At 42.3% G+C, this 20,655-nt stretch overlaps 1 protein-coding gene across 1 annotated transcript; it reads right to left on the bottom strand.

Annotated features, from left to right (window-relative positions):
• Nucleotides 1-8,819: 8,819 nt before the first annotated feature.
• LOC133918653 (uncharacterized) lies at nucleotides 8,820-9,870 on the bottom strand. Its single transcript, XM_062362625.1, has one exon. The coding sequence runs from the start codon at nucleotides 9,746-9,748 to the stop codon at nucleotides 9,173-9,175; it is 576 nt and encodes a 191-aa protein (XP_062218609.1). The 5' UTR covers nucleotides 9,749-9,870; the 3' UTR covers nucleotides 8,820-9,172.
• Nucleotides 9,871-20,655: the final 10,785 nt, after the last annotated feature.

The following is a 20,655-nucleotide window of genomic DNA, read 5'->3' as shown; positions in this document are numbered from 1 at the left end:
TGTTCTGCATGATCAATGATTTGTCTGCACTACGTAACTTTTTGGGCCAGAGTAAACAAGTAGACACAGCATGCCCTCATTGTTTAGATGGTACCACGAGTATGTGGCTGCCCCACTCACGCAAAAATAGTGTTCATGCGCCACCATAGGTTCGTTAACAGTATCACCCGTACCGCAATATGATGAAACAATTCAATAGAACGAGAGAGAGAGAGATTTATGTCCAAGGCACTACAGTACTCAAGAGGTGCACAATATGGTTAAAGATCTCGATGTTGTGTTCAGAAAGGGGAGTAAAACTCTAAGGATACCGGTGGTATGTGGAAGAAGAGATCGATATTGTGGGAGCTACCGTATTGGAAGCAACTTGAAGTTCGCCACTACATCGACGTCATGCATGTAGAGAAGAACATGTGCAAAAGCTTGATTGGTCTTTTACTAAATATTCCAGGAAAGACGAAGGACGGCCTCAACGTAAGGCTTGACTTGGTTGATATGAAGATCAGGCCCGAGTAGGCACCTGAGCCCTCCGAAAAAGGTAGAATGAGGCTTCCTCCTACCTGCTATAATCTCAAAAAGGTCGAGAGAACCAAACTGTGCCGGTTCTTGCATGGTGTGAAAGTTCCATCTTGTTACTTCGCGAACATCTCGAAACTTGTTTCGATGCAAGATTTGAAATTAGTTGGCATGAAGTCCTATGATTGCAAAGTGTTGATGACACAGATGCTTCCTGTTGCAATCCAAAATATCCAGCCGGCCTATCTTTGAGACACAATCACCAAGTCGTGTTCCTTCTTCAACACAATTTCTCAGAAGTTCATCGATCTTGAAGTACTTGATGTTTTACAGGCCGATGTGGTGAAGACACTATGTCATCTTGAGATGTACTTTCCTCCGTAATTTTTTGATATCATGGTACATGTTATCGCTCACCTCGTGAGAGATATAAAGATATGCGGCCTAGTATTCCTACATCAGATGTACCCATTTGAGAGGTACGTGGGAATTCTCAAGAAGTATGTATGGAATTGATCTCGTCCGGAGGACAGCATCGTCCAAGGTTACACAACCGAAGAGGTAGTCGAGTTCTGCATCGATTACATGGAGCAACTCAAACCAGTTGGTGTGTCCATGTCTCGCCATGAGGGGAGACTGGATGGGAAGGGGACCATAGGTAGGAAATCAATCATTGCTAACTTTGCCACATTATCTAAAGCCCATTTCACTGTCTTGCAACACATGACTGAAGTATCCCCACATATCAACATGCATAAGGACATGGTACACAGAGAGAATTCAAGCCATACGGAGGCTTGGATCACAAAACAATATAATCATAGCTTCAACAACTGGTTGGCAGCACGATTCAGTAATAATAATTCGACAGAGGACAATATTGGTTGGTTGGCAAGATGGCCAAGTCACACAGTCATGATAATTGAAGTATACGATATAAATGGGTATACCTTTTATAACAGAGCATGGTATATAACATTGATGTGTGCATAGATGCCTTCTAGGAACAACATGAGGTATGTGCGTACTATGGGTACATAGAGGAGATTGGGAACTCGATTATGTACACTTCAAGATCTCTCTCTTTTGGTGTTGTTGGGTCTCACTCTCAAATGTTAAGGTAGACAAGTATGGAATGACTACTGTCGACCTCGAACGTGCCGCATACAATGACAAACCATTTGTTCTCGCTAAGCAAGTTGTCCAGGTCTTTTATGTGCAAGACCCGGCAAATCCAAAGCTTTATGTGGTCCTTCAAGGAAAAAGTAGGATTGTCGGAGTTGAGAATGTCATGAACGAAGAATAGTACAATCAATTTGATGAGTACCCTCTTAGAGATGGCATCGCCCTTAACATGGATGAAGAATAGTACAATCAATTTGATGAGTACCCTCTTAGAGATGGCATCGCCCTTAGCGAAGAACAACTTCCGATCGGGACCACTTGCTATCTGCGCGTAGATCATCAAGAAGGGTTGATTGTTAAAGCTGTATGATGTTACTCGATTATTATGTATCTATATATTGCAATGTAATATGTAAAAATGAATTAGTTATGAATTTACTTAAAAATTTCATCTCATTAATTTGGAGTTCATATGAATTAGTTATGAGTTTTACTAGTTTTAGTTTAATTTAATATTTAGGTTTAATGTTGAAGTTAAATTTTTGGTTATAGTAACATGAATGATACCTACACCATATGATAGTACAAATTTAATTATAAATTTACATACAAATATCTTCTCATTTGAAGTTTGTATGGATTATTTATGAATTTTGCAAGTTTTAATGATTTGTCTAGAAAATCAATAGTACAGATGATTCTTTACTAAAAAGCCATATGTACTATTTGCACAGACGACTTTTACTAAAAATCCGCATGTACTAATAATATTAGTATAGATGACTCGGAGTTATAACCCGTTTGTACTATTTGTATAGACGATATTTTAGTAAAGAATTGTCTGTACTAATATTATTAGTATAGACGGCTCAAAGTTATGACCCATCTGTACTAATACGGTTATAAATACCGTTTCGCCCAACCCACACCGCACAAAGTATTTCCTTAAAACCCTAGCCACCTCGTCTCCCTGATGACCCCGGCGAACTAAACCCTAGCCACCGCCGGTGACCTCCCCAGCGACTGTGCTCCTCCCCGACGACTCCTCCGTGGCCGGCCCTCCTCCTCAACGGCCCTCCTCCCTCTCCGGTGGCCCTCCTTCCTCCCCGGCGACCTCCCTCCCCAGCAGCTCCTACATCCCCGACGACCTCCCTCCCTAGTGGCTCCTCCATCCTATGCGACCTCCCCAGTGGCCCTCCTCTGTCCCCGGCGACCTCCCTCCCCAACGGCTCTTCCATCCCAGGCGGCCCTCCTCCCTCCCTGACGACCTCCCTCCCCGGTGGCTCCTCCCTCCCCGGCGACCCTCCTCCCTTCCCGGCGGCTCCTCCATCCTCAAGCCTTCGTGCGGAATGTGTGGTGAGCTTAACATTATGAAGTGGTTTTATGTTATAGAAGAAACATGAACTTGTAGTTGAAATATACCAACAGTCAATATAAAATGACTAACTAACTAGTAGTTGCGTAGTTCCCTACAGAAGAGTCAGCTCATAGCTGTAAAACTCCAATGATATGGTTCTAGTAGTACAAATAGATTGCTGGGGAGCCTAGCATTCCAGCAACAAGGGAGATCCCCAGACCAGTCTCCTCTTCTTTGGAGATTATGTGTGCCTTCAAGATGCCATGTGTACGATTGTCTATGTTTTTTGGAAATCAGCGGTGTAGAGCATTCTTTTCTTAGTGATGACATGAGTCTCTAGATAAGACCAACTTGAATAACTGCAAAACATATCTACCATAAAGTTTCCATGATGTTGTTGTGGGTTCCTGCACTATAGCGTGATGGGCATAAACTTGTATGCATTGTCAGGAACTCTCTTTTTTTTTTTTTTACTTTGTATGACCTTTGCACTTCTAAACGACTGAAGGATGCACCAGGCTGAATGCAATTGCTTAGACCACCCAATATGTTATATGCAGAGAAGTGGAGAAAAAAGCAAGAACATGTGTAAATTTAGATTCGGTATTGCAGTGTATCTTAGGATTATGTGTGGGAAGAACAACATGTTAAGAATAGGTGCGGTCTTGCAGATCTTCCAGAATGTGAACACCAATTAGCCTTTAAAGAATCATTTCATATCTTGTTAACCAGCAATAGGAAGCTGGCCATGATCCCCTTCATGTTCTATTATGTTACTAGCCTATGCCACAGACTTAATTTCATTTGTTTTGTTTTCTAGAATAAATTCACTCTAGTTTTATAGTAGATGTCAGAAATAATTTATGTTTACTAAAAAAATGCATTATTTTACAAACATTGAAGATAAAACTGCATCAGTTTGTTTCATCTATTGTAGCAGTAACTTGGAATAAATTTTATCAATTTGCATTTTTAAAAGCATGTATCTTCTTCTATACCAATGCTCTATCCGTTGTCAATCTGCAACCTTAGATTCCTATAAACATGCATATTTTCTTCTCCCAAATCAATGGTCTGAACTTACTTTCTAAATAATATCAATGGTTTGTAGCAATGATCAATCTTAACTGACATGAAACAATGCCACAATATAACTAAGAAGCTGGCAGATTATCATTTCTAGCACATTTGTGTGTTATTCTTACATGATCAATATCTTCATACTATTGACTTGTTGTCAATCCAACAGGCACTAACATCTATTTTAAATCCAAATCTATAGTCTAAAATACTCTAGTGCAAGAATGATGATGCGCATGCACTAGGCAGTATCATAAGCAGCCGCACGGCACCAACCTTTGTGGTTGTCCAGTATATGATGTAAATCGTTGGCTCTAGTCTACCAGTATATATGTCGGTTAGTGTAATTATAGTATATTAAAATATATTTTTCATTGTTGTGCCTAACTATTTTAATTTTCTTCTACAAACATATAAATTTTCTACAAATATTCTCGAGAAGGATAGGCTTATGTATATTCAAAAACGGCTCATCTATTTCATACATACGGAGATCATAAAGGAGAGCAGTGAATTTCATGATCCCGACAACTTTAGGAGCTAAGGTTTGTAATCTCAACAGAAGCTGATCAGTTCAATATATTGAAAATGCTTACATCTTGCAGTCTATTGATTTATTATACCTTTATGGCTAATGATATAAAAAAATAAAGCAAATGAACTCATTACTTCCTTTTAATTTAGTGTGTTAAAGCTAATTTGTTGGTTTATATATTGTCAGGCTCAGGATTAACTCAAGAATAAATAATAAAGAATGAAGAATGCTTTGCAAATGTTGTGACTTTGTAATATTGACATTTTACTTTTATTTATTTGTATGACTTTGCATGATATGTGTGACTTTGTGATACTGAATGAAGATATTCGATCTACTATGTGTATAAAGTTTGAATGCAAATGACAAATCTGTTGTTGTTTAAATGTAAATGATCTATTGTGTGTATGACATTTTGCTGCCGTGTGTTATTGATATGTCAGTTTATATTCAGTAATATATGAATTCAGTACTATATATATAAATGCACAGATGGTTCTATGCGTACAACTATCTATACAAATGCACAACAGACGGCTCATATTCCTAATTCACAGACGGCTCAAAACTGGAGCTGTCTGCATTGTACCATGCTCACAGACGATTCAAAACTTCAAACCGTCTGTGATATTCCCATAATACAGACGGCTCGTTATAAAAACCATCTGTACTGTTATTATATCACAGACGGCTTAAAACTTTCAGACGTTTGTAATATTACACTATTACAGACGGCTCTAGTAACGAGCTGTTTAGAGCCGTCTCTACAAATTTGTACAAATGATTCAAAATCTATCTATATAAATCTGATTTATACAGACTCTTTCCACACACGTTTTAAAAAAGTGTCCCACGTGAGGTTTCTAAACCGCCTGTATAAATGTTTTCTGTAATAGTGTATGCATCATTTTCAAGCAAATTGCATGATTATTCTCTTGTGGCATGATAACTCACAACTACAGCGTTCATGTATCGTCGAATTCCTTTCCCAGAAACGTCTTCAAAAGATATTTAATTAGTATCGTGTCATTTTTTAGATTTTGTCATTACTCGTTCTTGTTCCGTTACTGAAAATGTAGTAAGTTAGACAAATTGGTAGAAGAAACAGTCTCTTTAGGAAGCAGGAATAGGAAAAAATGAGAGATTTTACGGTGTTGAAAGTCACGGTAGTCATTTATTTGGACAAATTAAATGATTAAGAATGAGAAAGTACTTATTAAAAGGTAATTTAAGTTGTGGGCCGGTATAAAAAGCGTAGGTCAGTACCAATTTGAGGAATAATTTCAAGGTTACATTAGTAATTTTGTTACAAGATCTAATTAGACAAAGGGGTAGTTTAGTAATAGTAGCAGCACATCACACACCACGATCTTGCCGGCCACCTTCTTCGAGTCGAGGTCGCCCTGTATGCAAAGCCGGGAGCCACAGTCCCCGGCGAACACTAGCGGCAACTACGTTGAGTTGAGGGGGTCACCGGCGTACAGTGACACGCCGCCGAAGACGCGGCCATCGCCTAGAACCACATCAGCGGGGAACTCGCGGTCGATGGTAGATGCGCCGACGGTCAGTATGCACGGCGCTATGTTGACGGCGGTGTACTCGCCGGGGCCGGAGTTGCCCGCGGAGCAGGAGACGAAGATGCCCTTGCTCACGGCATGGAAGGCGCCGATGGCAATAGAGTCGCGAAAGAAGCTGGGGGCATGCCCGTTGGCGCCGACGGAGAGGGAGATGACGTCTACGCCGTCGACGACAGCCTCGTCCATGGCTGTGAGGATGTCGGAGTCGTAGCAGCCGGACTACCAGCAGATCTTGTACGCCGCCATGCGCGCGCTGGGAGCCATGCCCACCGACTGGCCATTCGCGTAGTCGAAGAATCCTGCTCCGGTCACCGGCGACCCCGCCGCCGTAGAGGCAGTGTGGGTCCCGTGGCCCTCGGTGTCCAACGGCGACTTGGACTTCTTCGTGTCATCGATGGGGTGGCCGAGAGCAGTCTCATATCCCTTGTAAAAGAACTTGGCGCCGATGATCTTGTTGTTGCAGTAGGCGGAGGCGTTGAAGGAACCCGTGGAGACGCATCCGCCGGAGAAGGACGCGGGCGCCGGGCCGAGCCCAGCAGCAGGCGCGAACGAACCGCGTGCGTGTTCTGAGCATGTGTCTGTTAGATAAAGATCTTTGTAATCTCTCGTATATGCATGGTATAAGATGTGATCGGCATTGATTGTTGTTGTATACGGAAAGATAGATTTTTTGTTGTAAATCTTTTTTAACCAAGTAATATAGATGCCGATCACATCTATTCCATGCGCTATTCCTTGCCTATATAACATGCAACCGCCGGCCAGTAGAAAGTTACGGCGTTCCACCCAAACCTTCCGCATCTCTGGCCTTTACAGTGTCCACGTACGTAATCAAGGCATCACACTCTTCGCAAGAAACTTGGAGCGTTCGCGATGGGGATGGTGATCTTTTCTTCGTAAGATTATCTCTAATTATATTTTCTTTATTTTATTTTTTTTTATTTTTTTTATTTTTTTTATCTTCAACAGCTTCTTTTCGAGCAGAATCGCGAAAGGAAAGAAGAGAGAATCCTGTTTTTAAATAAATAACCTTAAGAATTCATCGTAAAGAGAAACTGTTGGAACGTTAAAAGAAGAAAAAAAATTTCTTTCACAACAGAATTTTTATCCTCAAGAAGGAAAATTGTTGGACCTAGTCTTAGGACTGATGCGAGGGGTGAGGTGTACTTCCATGGCTATGGCGTTAGCTACAAGTGACCTCCATACAGCAGTAATAGTACTCCAGTCCTAGTGTGAAGAACCGGCGGACAGTGCTCACTCAGAGCATTGAATTGGTGGTACTGGTACGCTCCGGATGTGCGCGCGCACGCAACAGCGTTAGTGACTACCTACTACATGCTTGCAATATGCTACTACAAAACTGGCTTTTTTATTGATCAAGAAGATAGTTTACATATTTAATTACAGTGCCTTGAGTCGAGACAGACCCTGTTAATCGTGTGTTGTTTCCTCTCCTGATCGAACGTTTTCTGTGCCGTTACAGTGACTAAGCTCAAGTTCAATGGACCTCAGCACACAGCCTTCTTCTCCCGTGTCCGGTAGAGTGGTGGGCAGCCAGCCGGACACGGCGCGGGAGCTCCTTGCCAGCGCCGCGTTTGCCGACCGCCCCGTCCAGGACACCGCGCGGAAGCTCCTCTTCCACAGCGTCGGCTTCACGAGGAGGATGGCCGGGGAAGGGAGGCGGCGGAGGAGAGAACCGTCGGCCGGAGCACTCGACCAGGGCCTCGATGCGGAGCGGTTCCGAAATGGGCAAGACTGGCTGTAGATGAGAGACAGATGTGCTACGAGGGCTTAATTAGCTAAAGGATCAATTACTAAACTGACCTTTTTTACAATAAATGATGTTCCTAAAGTGTCCTTATATAGAACAATCGTGAAAACATTTTGGAGGGGAAGGAATCTGAGGTCCCCCAAGCACCGTAACAGCGTATGATGAGAACCAAACCTTGCTTCGATTGTAAGAGAAGGTGGTTTACTCCTACCCATCAGGGATCAACACTGCTACAGAAATTTTTATACAGACAATTAAAAAAACGTCTATATCAAGGATTTATATAAAATCAATAGAATAGCATAGACGATTTTAAATTAAAATCATATGTACATACAGTTTAAATATACTAATAGAATAGCAGATGATTTAAAATTAGAACTATTTATGTGAAATTGTATGTGCTAATCATTTATAAAACGGAAAAAGAGAAGGAACGAAGAAAACTCGAGCTCAACCTCCTGTGCGAGCGGGTATGCACATGTGTCTCATTTTGTCATCTCCAAGCTTGCTTTCTCCCAAGATTTGAGATATGATCAAAAGGATAAGATCTGCTGGGAGGTGAGTATAGTACTATGCTAGCTAGTGCCTGTAGCTTTCGTTTAAGCCTCCCGCCCACTTGTTCCAGCAGCACCATATAATTAAATGGCTGCGCTTTGGACCTGAAAGCGACCAAAGCTGCCCCCAAAATTCATACTTCTTCCAAAAATTTCCACTGTTGCATCAAGACGTGGCACTTGGTAGAAATAACACAAAAATATTCATACTGCAGATAGACAGAATCTACTCAGTAACAGCAGTCAGCAGAAGAAGATGAAGTGATCTAAGTGGAGTAGTAATTTACATCCCACATCGATCGACAAAATCTTATTCTATACATATATATTATATAGTACCTAAATTACATAACCAGATACTAGTAAGTACACTGGAAAGATCATATGTACAAGGACACCACAGGCTGAAGCATTCTCTTGGATTTTGTCATCCCAACATCATGACAAAACGCCAAGAGAAGCACTGCTCATGCTACATGCCACCAAATCTCCTAAAAGAAAAAGAAATGCTGACTCCAAGAACATGAACAGAAAAAGATCGATCAAGAGCGAGCAAGCAGGAGGGTAAAAGTGTAGAGTGATGGCAGCGTGCACCAAGAAATGAACAGCTCAACTCATACCAGGAGGCAGGAGCAGAGAGAACAGAGGAGACGATCACCACCAGCCGTACACCAGGCGGGAGCACTTGCCCTTGATCCAGCTGACGCCGCGCCGCACCGAGTCCCGCACCTTCCCCTCCACGCCGTACACCTTGTACACCAGCAGCCGCTTCTTCCGCTGCAGCTCGGCGTCGCCGAGCGCGGCGCCGGACGCCTTCTTGGCCGGGGCCGGGGCGACGGTGGCCGTGCTATCCAGCGCGGAGAAGGAGGGGGTGTACCCCCTGAGGTTGATGGACCGGCGGCTGGCGGAGGACCAGTTGGTGATGCTGCCGGACCGCTTCAGCTGGCCGCCGGCGCCGGGGCAATCGGCGGTGGGGGCGTAGGAGGCCGCGTAGGAGGCGCTGTAGCATCGCAGGTTCAGCCTCGGTGCGGCGATGGACTTGACGCTCCCGCTCCGCTGCACGGCGCCGGGCGCCGGGCGCGACCACGAGCTGGTGCTCCGGGCGCGCTTCACCTTGTTGGACGGGACCCGCGTAGCGAAGGAGGCACTGTAGCAGCGGAGGTCGGCTACCGCCGCGCCGCCGTACGTGGTGCTCCTCTCCGCGCACGACACAGACCTCTCCATTGGCATCTTTCTCTCTGCGTGCGCTCGCGCGCGCTCAGCTCTGCGACAAGCAAATGGCGAGCGAGGAGTTGTGGAGGAGGCCGTCTCTTTATGATGAGCAGCTTGAGTGGTGTGTGAGGCTCGGATCCTCTGCGGTGGTAGTACCGTGAGGTTAGATGTAGGTGTTGAGCAACCCGTGCGGTTTTTGAGCCGTTGGATCGAAGAAATGATGGGCAGTATCGAGGGTTGTGATCCGTCCTTCAAGCTGTCGGATATGAGAATGGACAGCTGGGATCAAGAGATTGGTGCTCTATTTTTTTCACCGCATTTATTGTGCCATAAAAGGGGACAATTTTCCTGGAGTACTTCACTACTTAGTGTATGTGTTCTCATATCCGGTGCTGGATGGAAAAAAAGTAGAAAAGGGAACTTTTCACTAGGCCTGAAAACGAGCCGAGCCCAGCTCGCACGAGCTCGCCTGTGAGGAAGCAGTGTCTCTCTTAGTTTCCTTAGTTGAATATCAGCCTCGGTTTGAGCTCGGCCGAGCCACGAGCTAGCGTGTGGTCTTCACCTCCTCCCCTTGTCATGGGATCCACCAGTTAGTCTCTGCCCACACACCTCGCTCTTGTGCCTTGCATCTCGATCGCTCTAGGGCGATGCCCGAGTAGGTCATGGCCGACTATCGAAAGTGTGTGCCGCTAGTCGAGATTCCTCTACTGCCCACCTTCTCCACGATAGCTCACCCAAGGCCCTCTTCTCCCTCGCCAAGGAGTGTTGTGCTGAGCCACACACCGAGCTCTTCCCCAAGCAAGGCAACCAGATCGAGCCATGTTCACCACCAAAAATCACCACGCCTGGTAGGTTTCTATCCGATTCCTCTTGGACTCGCCCACTACATTCCATGACGCACCTCTTTCACCGTGTGTTGTCATGGATCCACAACCAAAGCGTGAGCGGGAGGAAGCTGCCAACGCCGTCCCGCTCCCAATAGCTCCCGCAGTTGCCACTGGAAGTGGCTCGTCTCCTTCCATGAAGGCATGGAGCCGGGATTGTTACCACGGACGAGGGTGGAGGAGGAGAGCGCACGTCTCAGGCAGAGGAGGAGGGCACACGTCTCAGGGCGAAACTAGATGCTTGGATGTCACGGCACGACGGGTTGGCGGGAGAGACGACGGCATAGCGAGTCGGCGGGAGAGACGGCGACACAGTGGCAGCAAGCGGGTTGAGATCCGAGAGGCGGCGACGGTGGACAGGTGGAGAGACGGCAACGGTGGGCAGGTGCCAGCAGCGGTTGGCGGAGAGGCAGGAAGGCGACAACACGGTGGCAACGGGCAGACCGAGAGGCGGTGGATGCAGACCGAGAGCCAGTAGCAGCCGGCGGGGTGGGCAGTGAATTTGTAATTTTGGGATGATCAACTCAAGTCAAGGCTCCTCAACCCTAAATCGCGCTGGCCACTGGCCCTAAGGGCGCTCTATGGGTTGTGTGGCCTGGGCGCCTAGGCCAGGTCCGTGGCTGAGCTAACGAGCTGGCCACGAGCCAACTTAGGCTTGGCTCAAATTGAGGCCGAGCTGAGAAGACAGTTCGAACTTAGCTTGTTTGGCCTCTGAGTCAAGCCATTACGAGTCTGAGGTGGCTAAAATATCTCTTCACAGTACTTGGACTAGTGACAATGCCCTCACGAAAGGTAAAGTTGTCTTGTGATGTCGTTTTAAGCTAAAGAATGACAAGTTTGGCTCAGAATAGTGAGCGAGGCTTCAGTTTCATAGGGACAAGACGAGTGGTCACGCATCAATCCTATCTATTGGCCACGCTTAGCTGCTAGCATGTACAAAGGTATACAAAGTTGTTGTCTATAACTATTGAGATGCATGTATTGACTCATTCACTTAAAACCTAAGTTATTAAAAAAAATAGATAATTCACTTATACTTTAACACCTATTTATATGCAAGCTCATTCATGTCTCAAACGTATAATAGAAGCAGACAATGATTCTTTTTATTTAAATTAAGTCAGTTTAGACTTGAACTCAAGATCTCTAACTTTAGTATCATATTAAGTTATATATACCGATCAATTTATTCAAAGGCCTAAACAGATGAAAAAATATAGTCAATTCACTTGTACTTCAATAATAACACCCTACATATTATTAAAGGATAAGTTACTCTTTTTATTTAAATTAAGTCAATCTAGACTTAAGCTCAATATCTCTGACTCTAGTATCATATTAAGTTATATATAACGATCAATTTATTCAAAGACCTAAACAGATGGAAAAATATAATCAATTCACTTGTACTTCAATAATAACACCCTACATATTATTAAAGGATAAGTTACGGATAACTTCTACAACGTGTAGTCTATTAGTATTAATCCATAATAAATGCAGTACAAGAGATATCTAGCTTTGTTTCACGTGTCATAAACTACCTCCTGCTCTCTTTTCATTAGGGCATGCACCATGGGATGATGTCGGCTATCTGTAAGGGTTGCCACCTATGATTTTCTATGACGCGGATGACGGTTAATGAAGAGAGAGAATAAGATCGTTTCTTGAGTAAGAAAAATGTAGCACATCAAACAAGACAAAATGCTTCTTATGTTGTATTCATCATTGGTGAGAACTGATAGACAATCAGCTATATGTGTTGTCTTTTGAGCTATATGTAGATTACGTGGATCGTCTTATAGACAACACACTGTATGAAAAAAAGGTCTTTAGTCATAAACAGTAATAGTTGGTCATCTTAAACCTATCACTGATAAATTGTTATTAACTTATCATTAATGAAGTCATAAGTGACAGATCTGTCACTAATAACTACTCCTTCCATTTCACAATGTTTATCCATAGCCTCGAAAGTATCTGTCTCAACACTACTACAGAACCCCATATAATAGCCGCCACCTTCAGTGCCGGTTCAAAGGAACCGGTACTGAAAGTGGTATCAGTGCCGGTTCTAAAACTCCCGCCCGCGATCGAGGGCCTGGAGTTAAGAACCGGCACTGATAGTGGTGTTTCAGTGCCGATTCCTCTTTAAACCGGTACTGATAGCCTGCTACAGTATATATCCTATCTTCTTCCCCGTCTTGACCCAAAACAGAGCTGCCACCGCCGCAGCCCAGTGTTACAGCGCCTCCTTGCCATTTTTTTTAGCGATTCAAGGTTTTTTTTTGCGTGGGAGCCTTCAAAATTTGGAGGAGTCAACTGTTTTAATGTTACTGAGATCTATATTTCATTTTTGGATATATTACTTGGTAGATTGCTCTAGGGTTGATGATGGATGGTGCTTGTTCCATGGTTATGGATTTAGAGATGTAGTTAGATCTAATTTAGGTAAAGTTTGCAACTTTGTCGTTGTTAGATGTATAGAGATGATCTATATTTGATTTTTAGTTGGATTTTAGTTGCTAGATTTCTCTAGGTTTGAATTTAGGTGGTTGTTAGTTGGTGTTGAAATTTGGAATGAGCAAGAGCTCAAATATCCATATAAATTAGAGAAAGGTCGCAATTTTATTATTGTAGATGATTTAACGAGCAGATTAAAAGTCACATGTAAATAGAGTTGGGTGCCTACATTAAAATCTATGGATAATTGCAAATTTACCACTTGTTGAACCGTTATTGCCATTCAAAAATTGCAAAAATACCGCTAGAATTGTCATTCGAGTGGCATCCAAAGAATAAAAAATCAAGGAGGTATTTGCAAAATGTCCCTAAAATCTAGCTCTAATTTTCTAGTATGTGGATTGCGTATATTTTTAAAGTCATGAATTTTAGTAATAATCCAGTGGATTTCCTCTGTTAATTAATCAACATAGTGAATTTAACATGTACAGTTGATAAAATACTATGTTGTTGGGATGGCACGTCCACCCACAGGTCGCAATCAGACTCGACAGCCTTTGGAAGGTGGGTCCCCCGACCCGGCCCAAGTACCGGAAGGAGATGGGCCCTCAAATAGGGACCAATCAGGATGCGAGGTAATTCGATGAATATGTTCTAGATTTTGAAATGTTTAATGATTATAAGTCCAATGTGTTTAATTATAATGATTTGCAGATAGGTCATGGATGTACAAGGAACGAGGGCCAGAGTTCATTGTTGGCATCGAGGCTTTTTTGAGGGCTGCCGCGGCGTACAAGAAGCCAAAAAGGAAGCGTGACAAGCACTATATATGTTGTCTGTGTGTCGACTGCAAGAATGAGAAGCAGTTTTCAAACATAAAGCAGATCCATGCACACTTGATTCGCAGGGGTTTCAAGGCTGGCTATACCCGTTGGACTGAGCACGGTGAACTTGCAGATGTTGGGCGTGAAGGGCAACCAACAGTCAAAGGAGACGGAGGCAACGATCCAACGGCTAACGAAGACTTCGATATGTCGGCATTTGAAGATACTTTTGTCGAGAACGATGAGTGGGACACTTTTGTTGGCAACAATGAAGAAGGCATGGAACAAATGTTACGCGATGGGGAGGGGGACTTCACCATTGAAAGACAACACCATTGAAAGACAACATCAAAAGTACCAACGCATGATAGAGGACTCTAAAACACCAGTTTACTCGAACTGTAAAGATGAGCACAGCAAGTTGCATGTGGTGCTGACACTGATGCAAATGAAGGCTAGCAATGGTTGGGCCGATAAGGATTTCAATAAATTGTTAGAATTCTTGAGGGATTTGCTTTCAGAGGGGAACGTGTTGCCCGAAAACACGTACCATGCCAAGCAGGTTGTTTGCCCGTTGGGATTAGAAGTAGAGAAAATACATGCATGTGAAAACGACTGCATGTTGTTCCGTGGCGAGGATGCAGACTTGGAAGCGTGTCGCGTTTGCAATGCACCACAGTACAAGAGCAACGTTGATGATATCGAGAGCGATGGCGTAGGGGTGAAGAGAAAGAAGAAAAGACCTCCCGTTAAGGTGGCTTGGTATTTCCCTATAGTCCCCCGTTTGAAGCGATTGTTTGCTAACAGAGTGAATGCCGAGCTGATGCGATGGCACGCCGAACAACGCAAGAAAGATGGAATGCTTAGACACACTGCTAATGGCATGCAATGGAGGAGATTCGATTCGAAATACAAGGAATTCAGAGATGAAGTGAGGAATATAAGGTTCGGGTTGAGCACGGATGGGATGAATCCTTTCGACAACACGAGAAGTACTCATAGCACTTGGCCTGTAACTCTCTGTATCTACAACCTTCCACCTTGGATGTGCATGAAGCGGAAGTACCTTATGATGCCTCTGCTGATTAGTGGGCCGAATCAACCAGACAACGATATCGATGTGTACCTCAAACCATTGGTGGAAGATCTTCTTATACTGTGGAAAGATGGCGTACGGGTATGGAATGAGTACAGACGCGAGAATTTCACCCAGCGCGTGATGCTATTCGTGACGATTTCAGATTGGCTTGCTCTTGGTAACCTATCAGGGCAAACTGTAAAAGGGTATAATGGATGTGTTCAGTGCTTGGAGGAAACGGATGGGCGGTGGCTAAAAAACAGCCGGGAAATGATCTTCATGGGTCACCGTAGGTTCCTCCGTCCGGATCACCCATACCGCAAGAATAAAAGAGCTTTTGAAGGGACAATGGAGCTTCGTCAAGCTACGAAGATTCGCAGTGGAGAACAGGTATTTAAGATGGTTAAGACACTTAGAGTTGTACTGAGAAAGGGGCCAGGCAGTACAAAAATGCAGGCTGGGCAAAATGCTCCCATGTGGAAAAAGATGTCAATATTTTGGTTGCTACCTTATTGGAAGTATCTTATGATCCGACACGCAATCGACGTCATGCACGTGGAGAAGAATGTGTTTGATAGCTTGATTGGTACCTTACTAGACATACCAGGCAAAACAAAAGATACACTAAATGCACGGCTGGACCTGGAAGAAATGAACCTCAGGAAGGACCTACGCTACATACAATTAGACAACGGCAAAAAGAAACTTCCTACAACTTGCTATACTATGAGCAAGGAAGAGAAGATCCGCCTGTGTGGTTGATAGATCATTTCTTTACTACTTTTGTAATATTTGATTTGATTGAATCTAAGTCTACTTACGGTAATAATCACATACATACAAAGTGTACCCGCGATACACCAAGAAGAGCGTAGATACAGGTCATAGATGAAAGAATGGATAGTCCGACATGGCTTTCCTTGTAGGAAGCAGGGTCCGGGTAATAATTTATGTGGTTTTTATGTAATGGAATTCATGCACAGCTTCAACACAGAGGATTCAATCCTGCCGGAAGATCCTGAGGTAGGCGGTATACACATTGATGACTAATTTTCAGGTTCGATATGCCAAAATCATATGTATTGATTTATTCAATTTTTGAAATTGCAGATCCTCGAGCTGTCCAAAGAACGTCTCATGCCTCATGAAATCAACGCACTTCAAGAACAACTTGTCGGGTTTATCAATGATGAAATCATCAATCCAACCGGCGAGTTCCATGAAATTGGATCGTCTTTCTCGTTACCTTCAACCCATAAAAAAAGGGCAGAGTTCAGACCCATCGGTTCACAAGAAATCTTAAACTCCATAAGATTATTATAATGAAACTTGATAAGTATGCGGTGTATATATATTGTGACGAGACTTGATATTTTATAAATAAAATTTATATGTGCTTGTGTATATATGCTGTGATGAAACTTGATATGTATGCGTGTCTATTTCCGACAACGTCCAAAATTTGAAAATGGCACTGTACTGGCGGCAACCGTCACGTTTTTTAAAAAAAAGGCGGGAAACACCTATCAATGCCGGTTGGTAACAAACAACCGGCACTGATAGCACTCATATTAGTGTCGGTTCTCATTTAGAACCGGCACTGATAGTGATTTTCAGTGTCGGTTTCATGCCCGGCACTGATAGTCACTGACTATCAGTGTCGATTAATCAGTGCCGGTTCATAAACCGACACTGATCACGTTTTTGAACCGGCACTAATCACCTGTTCTGCAGTAGTGTATTGCGGTAACTAAAGATGTTTTATGGTCTATTTTCCTGCTATTCTCTTGAGTGCATACATGCATTTACTCTAACGCTGGTGAGTTACTTGCTCTCATCCTTGCATTGACTAGGGGTAGTATAGTCATCTCACTGTATTTTTTTCACTCGATTTCAGTATTCTTTGGTTTGTACACAATGGTGGGCGTGGACAAACATTACGAAACAGAGGGAATAAATATAAGTGACGGGCCATACTTATGACTGATGAACATTTTTCGTATTATGATAGAATATTTTTTTTCCACCAGGAGCCGTCCCAACGCAAAGGACTATCGCATATGCCTCACAAGTCATACTATTTTTCAAACTATTTTTTAGTCTCCCCTCGCACATAATTCTCTTGCCACCTTACTTATCACGTAGTTATGATAGAAACAGGATATTTTATCTTTTTAACCTTATGTGACAGATCATAATTGTAAACCATCATCTATGACTGAACTGTGACCCGTCACTAATGACTGAATATTAGTGATGGCTCATAATCTTGACTCATCACTAATATCTGATTTTGCCAAATTTTAGAGGGGTTATAATTGACTTATAAAAATTTTCTTCATCTAAATTTGTCAAATATAAATTCTTTTATATGTTTACATATTCTTATACTGGAAACCACAAAAGCAAAGCAAAAACCTAAATTATGTGCAGTGTATCTAGATTTACTTAACATATGACTGCATATAATAGCACTAGATGTATGCATGTATATGCTTTTTTTTTTTTATTGTAAGAAGCAACTACTACCAGTGCAGGGGCGAAGCTAGGTACTTAGTTAACCCTGGTGCACCACTCAACATACATGTTCTTGTATGGTTTGAATAAATTTTGAATTATTTTACCAAATTTCAATTCAATTTGGACTTTTTAGCAAAATTTTAATCAAATTTAGTTTTAGTCAAATTTTATTAAAAAAAATTAATAACCGTCGATACCTAGCCTTATCGATTGTATCGATCAGAATCAATATTTTAGTTAAATGATACCATTAACATTATTCAGATACTGAATACTCATGTTATAGAATCAAGAGAAAGAAACATAAAATTCAATTCAATCAAGCACTGAAAGCTTACTTGACATGGTATTTGTATACTTGCATATCAATTCTCGAGTCTCATACCAGAATCCTTTACTACTTAGTATCCTTTTGCATTTTTTCTAATTGTAAGTCCCCAATTGAGGCTTGAGAAGAAACAAAATACAAAGGCTTCTTTAAATCTTTCGTACTGCAGAAAACTAGAAATAACTCTGCGCTTCATTCAATTGAACTTCTTGATTACAAGCTACAATAAGTAAAATAAAATTAATACGATCTGGTTGAATGCTAGTATTCAATATAATTGAGCTTGATTCCATACGTAAAACATAAGAATGCCTAGTGCCTATAAGCCAGCGCTAGTAGCGAGAATACTATCCACAACCTATAGTCATCGTATCAGGCCTATCACTCTTGGCCTCTTGCACATATCCTAAAAAAAATCCCCAAAACCTCTTCATACTTAATTTGATTTCATCACACAACCGAGATGACCCAATTCCAAGAATTGATCCCCAACTCGACACCTCTCAACCTCATTTTGTCAAACAGACGTAGCGCACACTGTGGTTACTATTTTATGCAAATCCGGTCACCAGCGTGTTCCAAGAAATTGAAACACTGCCTTATTTGCTTGAAAGAAATCGACTTGTATCAAAAATTTGGAAAGAAATTAATATGTACCAAAAAGGTCCTACTCAAACCAAACCACCACTACTCCTCTGCAATTCTGAGCGCGCAACCACCACGGAGAAGAAGATCCTAATCAAACCAAACTAGAAGTAATCAATCACTCCACGCAAATCCAACAGCAGGGAAGAGTTCCTTCGGGGTGACCTGTGACCGGTGTGCTTGACTGCTTTTACTTGGGTGAATGGGTGGGGACGCGGGGTGTTGTCATGCTGCAGTAGGCTTCGCCGGCTCGAGGGTCGGGGCGTAACCGTGTGGGCACTGCAAAGGAGGAGAATGGCAGCAAGCAGGTGCTGCAACCGGGTTTGCAGACTTGGCGCTCGTGGTTTGCCCGTTCGGCCATTCGACTTCTTGAATCTTGATGGAACAGAGCGTCGGAGCAAGCCAAGCGCATGGGCAACATGGCAAGGGTGATCATAGGCCTTAGCGAGTGGGTGATAGGGTGGTGCCTGATGAATGGCCCATGTGAACAGCTTGCATGCTCCAAGATGAATGGTTGGCCTAGCATCCCGGTGCACGAATTATTTGGATCATGGTGCACACAAGGTAATTATGGACTAGAATACTAATAATTGTTTTTGGGCCCTGGTGCACTGGAGGGTACACTCACTAGGCTTCGCCTCTAATGAAGTGGTAGGAGAAAAATACACAAGCACAAAAGCGAACCATATAAATCTCGGTGGCAGTGAAAAACTGAAGAAAAAAAATGCCAATTAAGCAAGCATAGAGTTTAACTTTCTTTCATATCACTCAGTAGTACCCTAAGCAATTGTAAACAAATATGCATATTTGGCAAAATAATATTCATAGAGAATTTTATTCCCCTCTTATCATTGAACAACTGTAATGTACTTTAAAGAAATTAGACAGGTTTTGAAAGGATAATGAATATAGGAAAGAATAACATGGAGATGAGAAAATGGTGCTAGATGCGAACATAAATATGCACACAAACATCACCTAAATTATGAATACTGTGATCCGTCACTAATGACTGGTCTAGAACGACCTATCATTGATGAGACAGCCACAACTATGATCCATCACTATTATCATAAGTAACGGGTCATATTACGATCTGTCACTAATTTTATATCACCTTTATTTGTTTTCTGCATAATAACCACTGTCTCAAGAGTTGTGCATGCTCTTTAAGACCCCTCCACATCATTAAAATCATATGTGACGACTCTTACAAACAACTGACATCACCCTTTATAGGTGCCCTTAGCCTCTACCGTACCTGATAACCCGGATTACATGTCAATTATACGTTCGCGGTAGTAGTATATATGAACTGTGGACGAGACCTTTAGCAGTTGGTTCCATATGGTCAAGAAGATATAATTCTTCTTGATGTTCTTGTTTCCTACTTCACTACTTCGCGATGAGATCTATATATTATTAAAAGGGAAGAGAAGGATCCGTCTAGTGTACGCGTTGTCTGATATATATGGTGATGGACGAAAAAAAGGGGGAGCGAAGGGAGCTTTTCACTTGAGCACTTTTGTTTTTCTCTGAAAAGTGAATGATACATGATCCCTTGATGATACTTTGAACCAGTGAAAATGGCCTCACGGAAGACAAACGCTATCTTGTGATGTCCTTCTAAGCTAAATATAATAACCGTGCCTCCAAAAACGACATGTTTTCTTGAATAAAAAATATAAATTACTGTAATATAATTTTTCAAAAGTTAGTTTTCAAGCTTCCGCCGAGACATGATTTTAATTAGGTTTAGATTCAGCGTGGCTTTTAACAAGTCGGCGTTTATGGCGACTATTCAAAAATGATTATGCATCATTTTCAAGAAAATTGCATGGTTATGACATGATAACTCACAACTAAAGCGTTCATGTATTGTCAAATTCCTTTCCCAGAAACTTGTTCAAAAGATATTCCGGCAGAGAGTTTCGTGTCATTATTTTAGAATTTTGTCATTACTTGTTCTTGTTCCGTCACTGAAAATGTAGGAAGTAAGTTGGATAAATTAGTACAAGAAACAGTCTCTTTAGGAAGTGGGAATAAGATATATATATATACACACACATATACATATATATACACACATATATACATATACACATATATACATATATACATATATATATATATACACATATATATATACATATACATATATATATGTATGGGTACTCTGGAAG

This window comes from Phragmites australis, chromosome 5 (assembly GCF_958298935.1).
Source record: "Phragmites australis chromosome 5, lpPhrAust1.1, whole genome shotgun sequence".
NCBI lineage: Eukaryota > Viridiplantae > Streptophyta > Magnoliopsida > Poales > Poaceae > Phragmites > Phragmites australis.
This window is presented reverse-complemented; position numbering and strand designations above follow the sequence as displayed.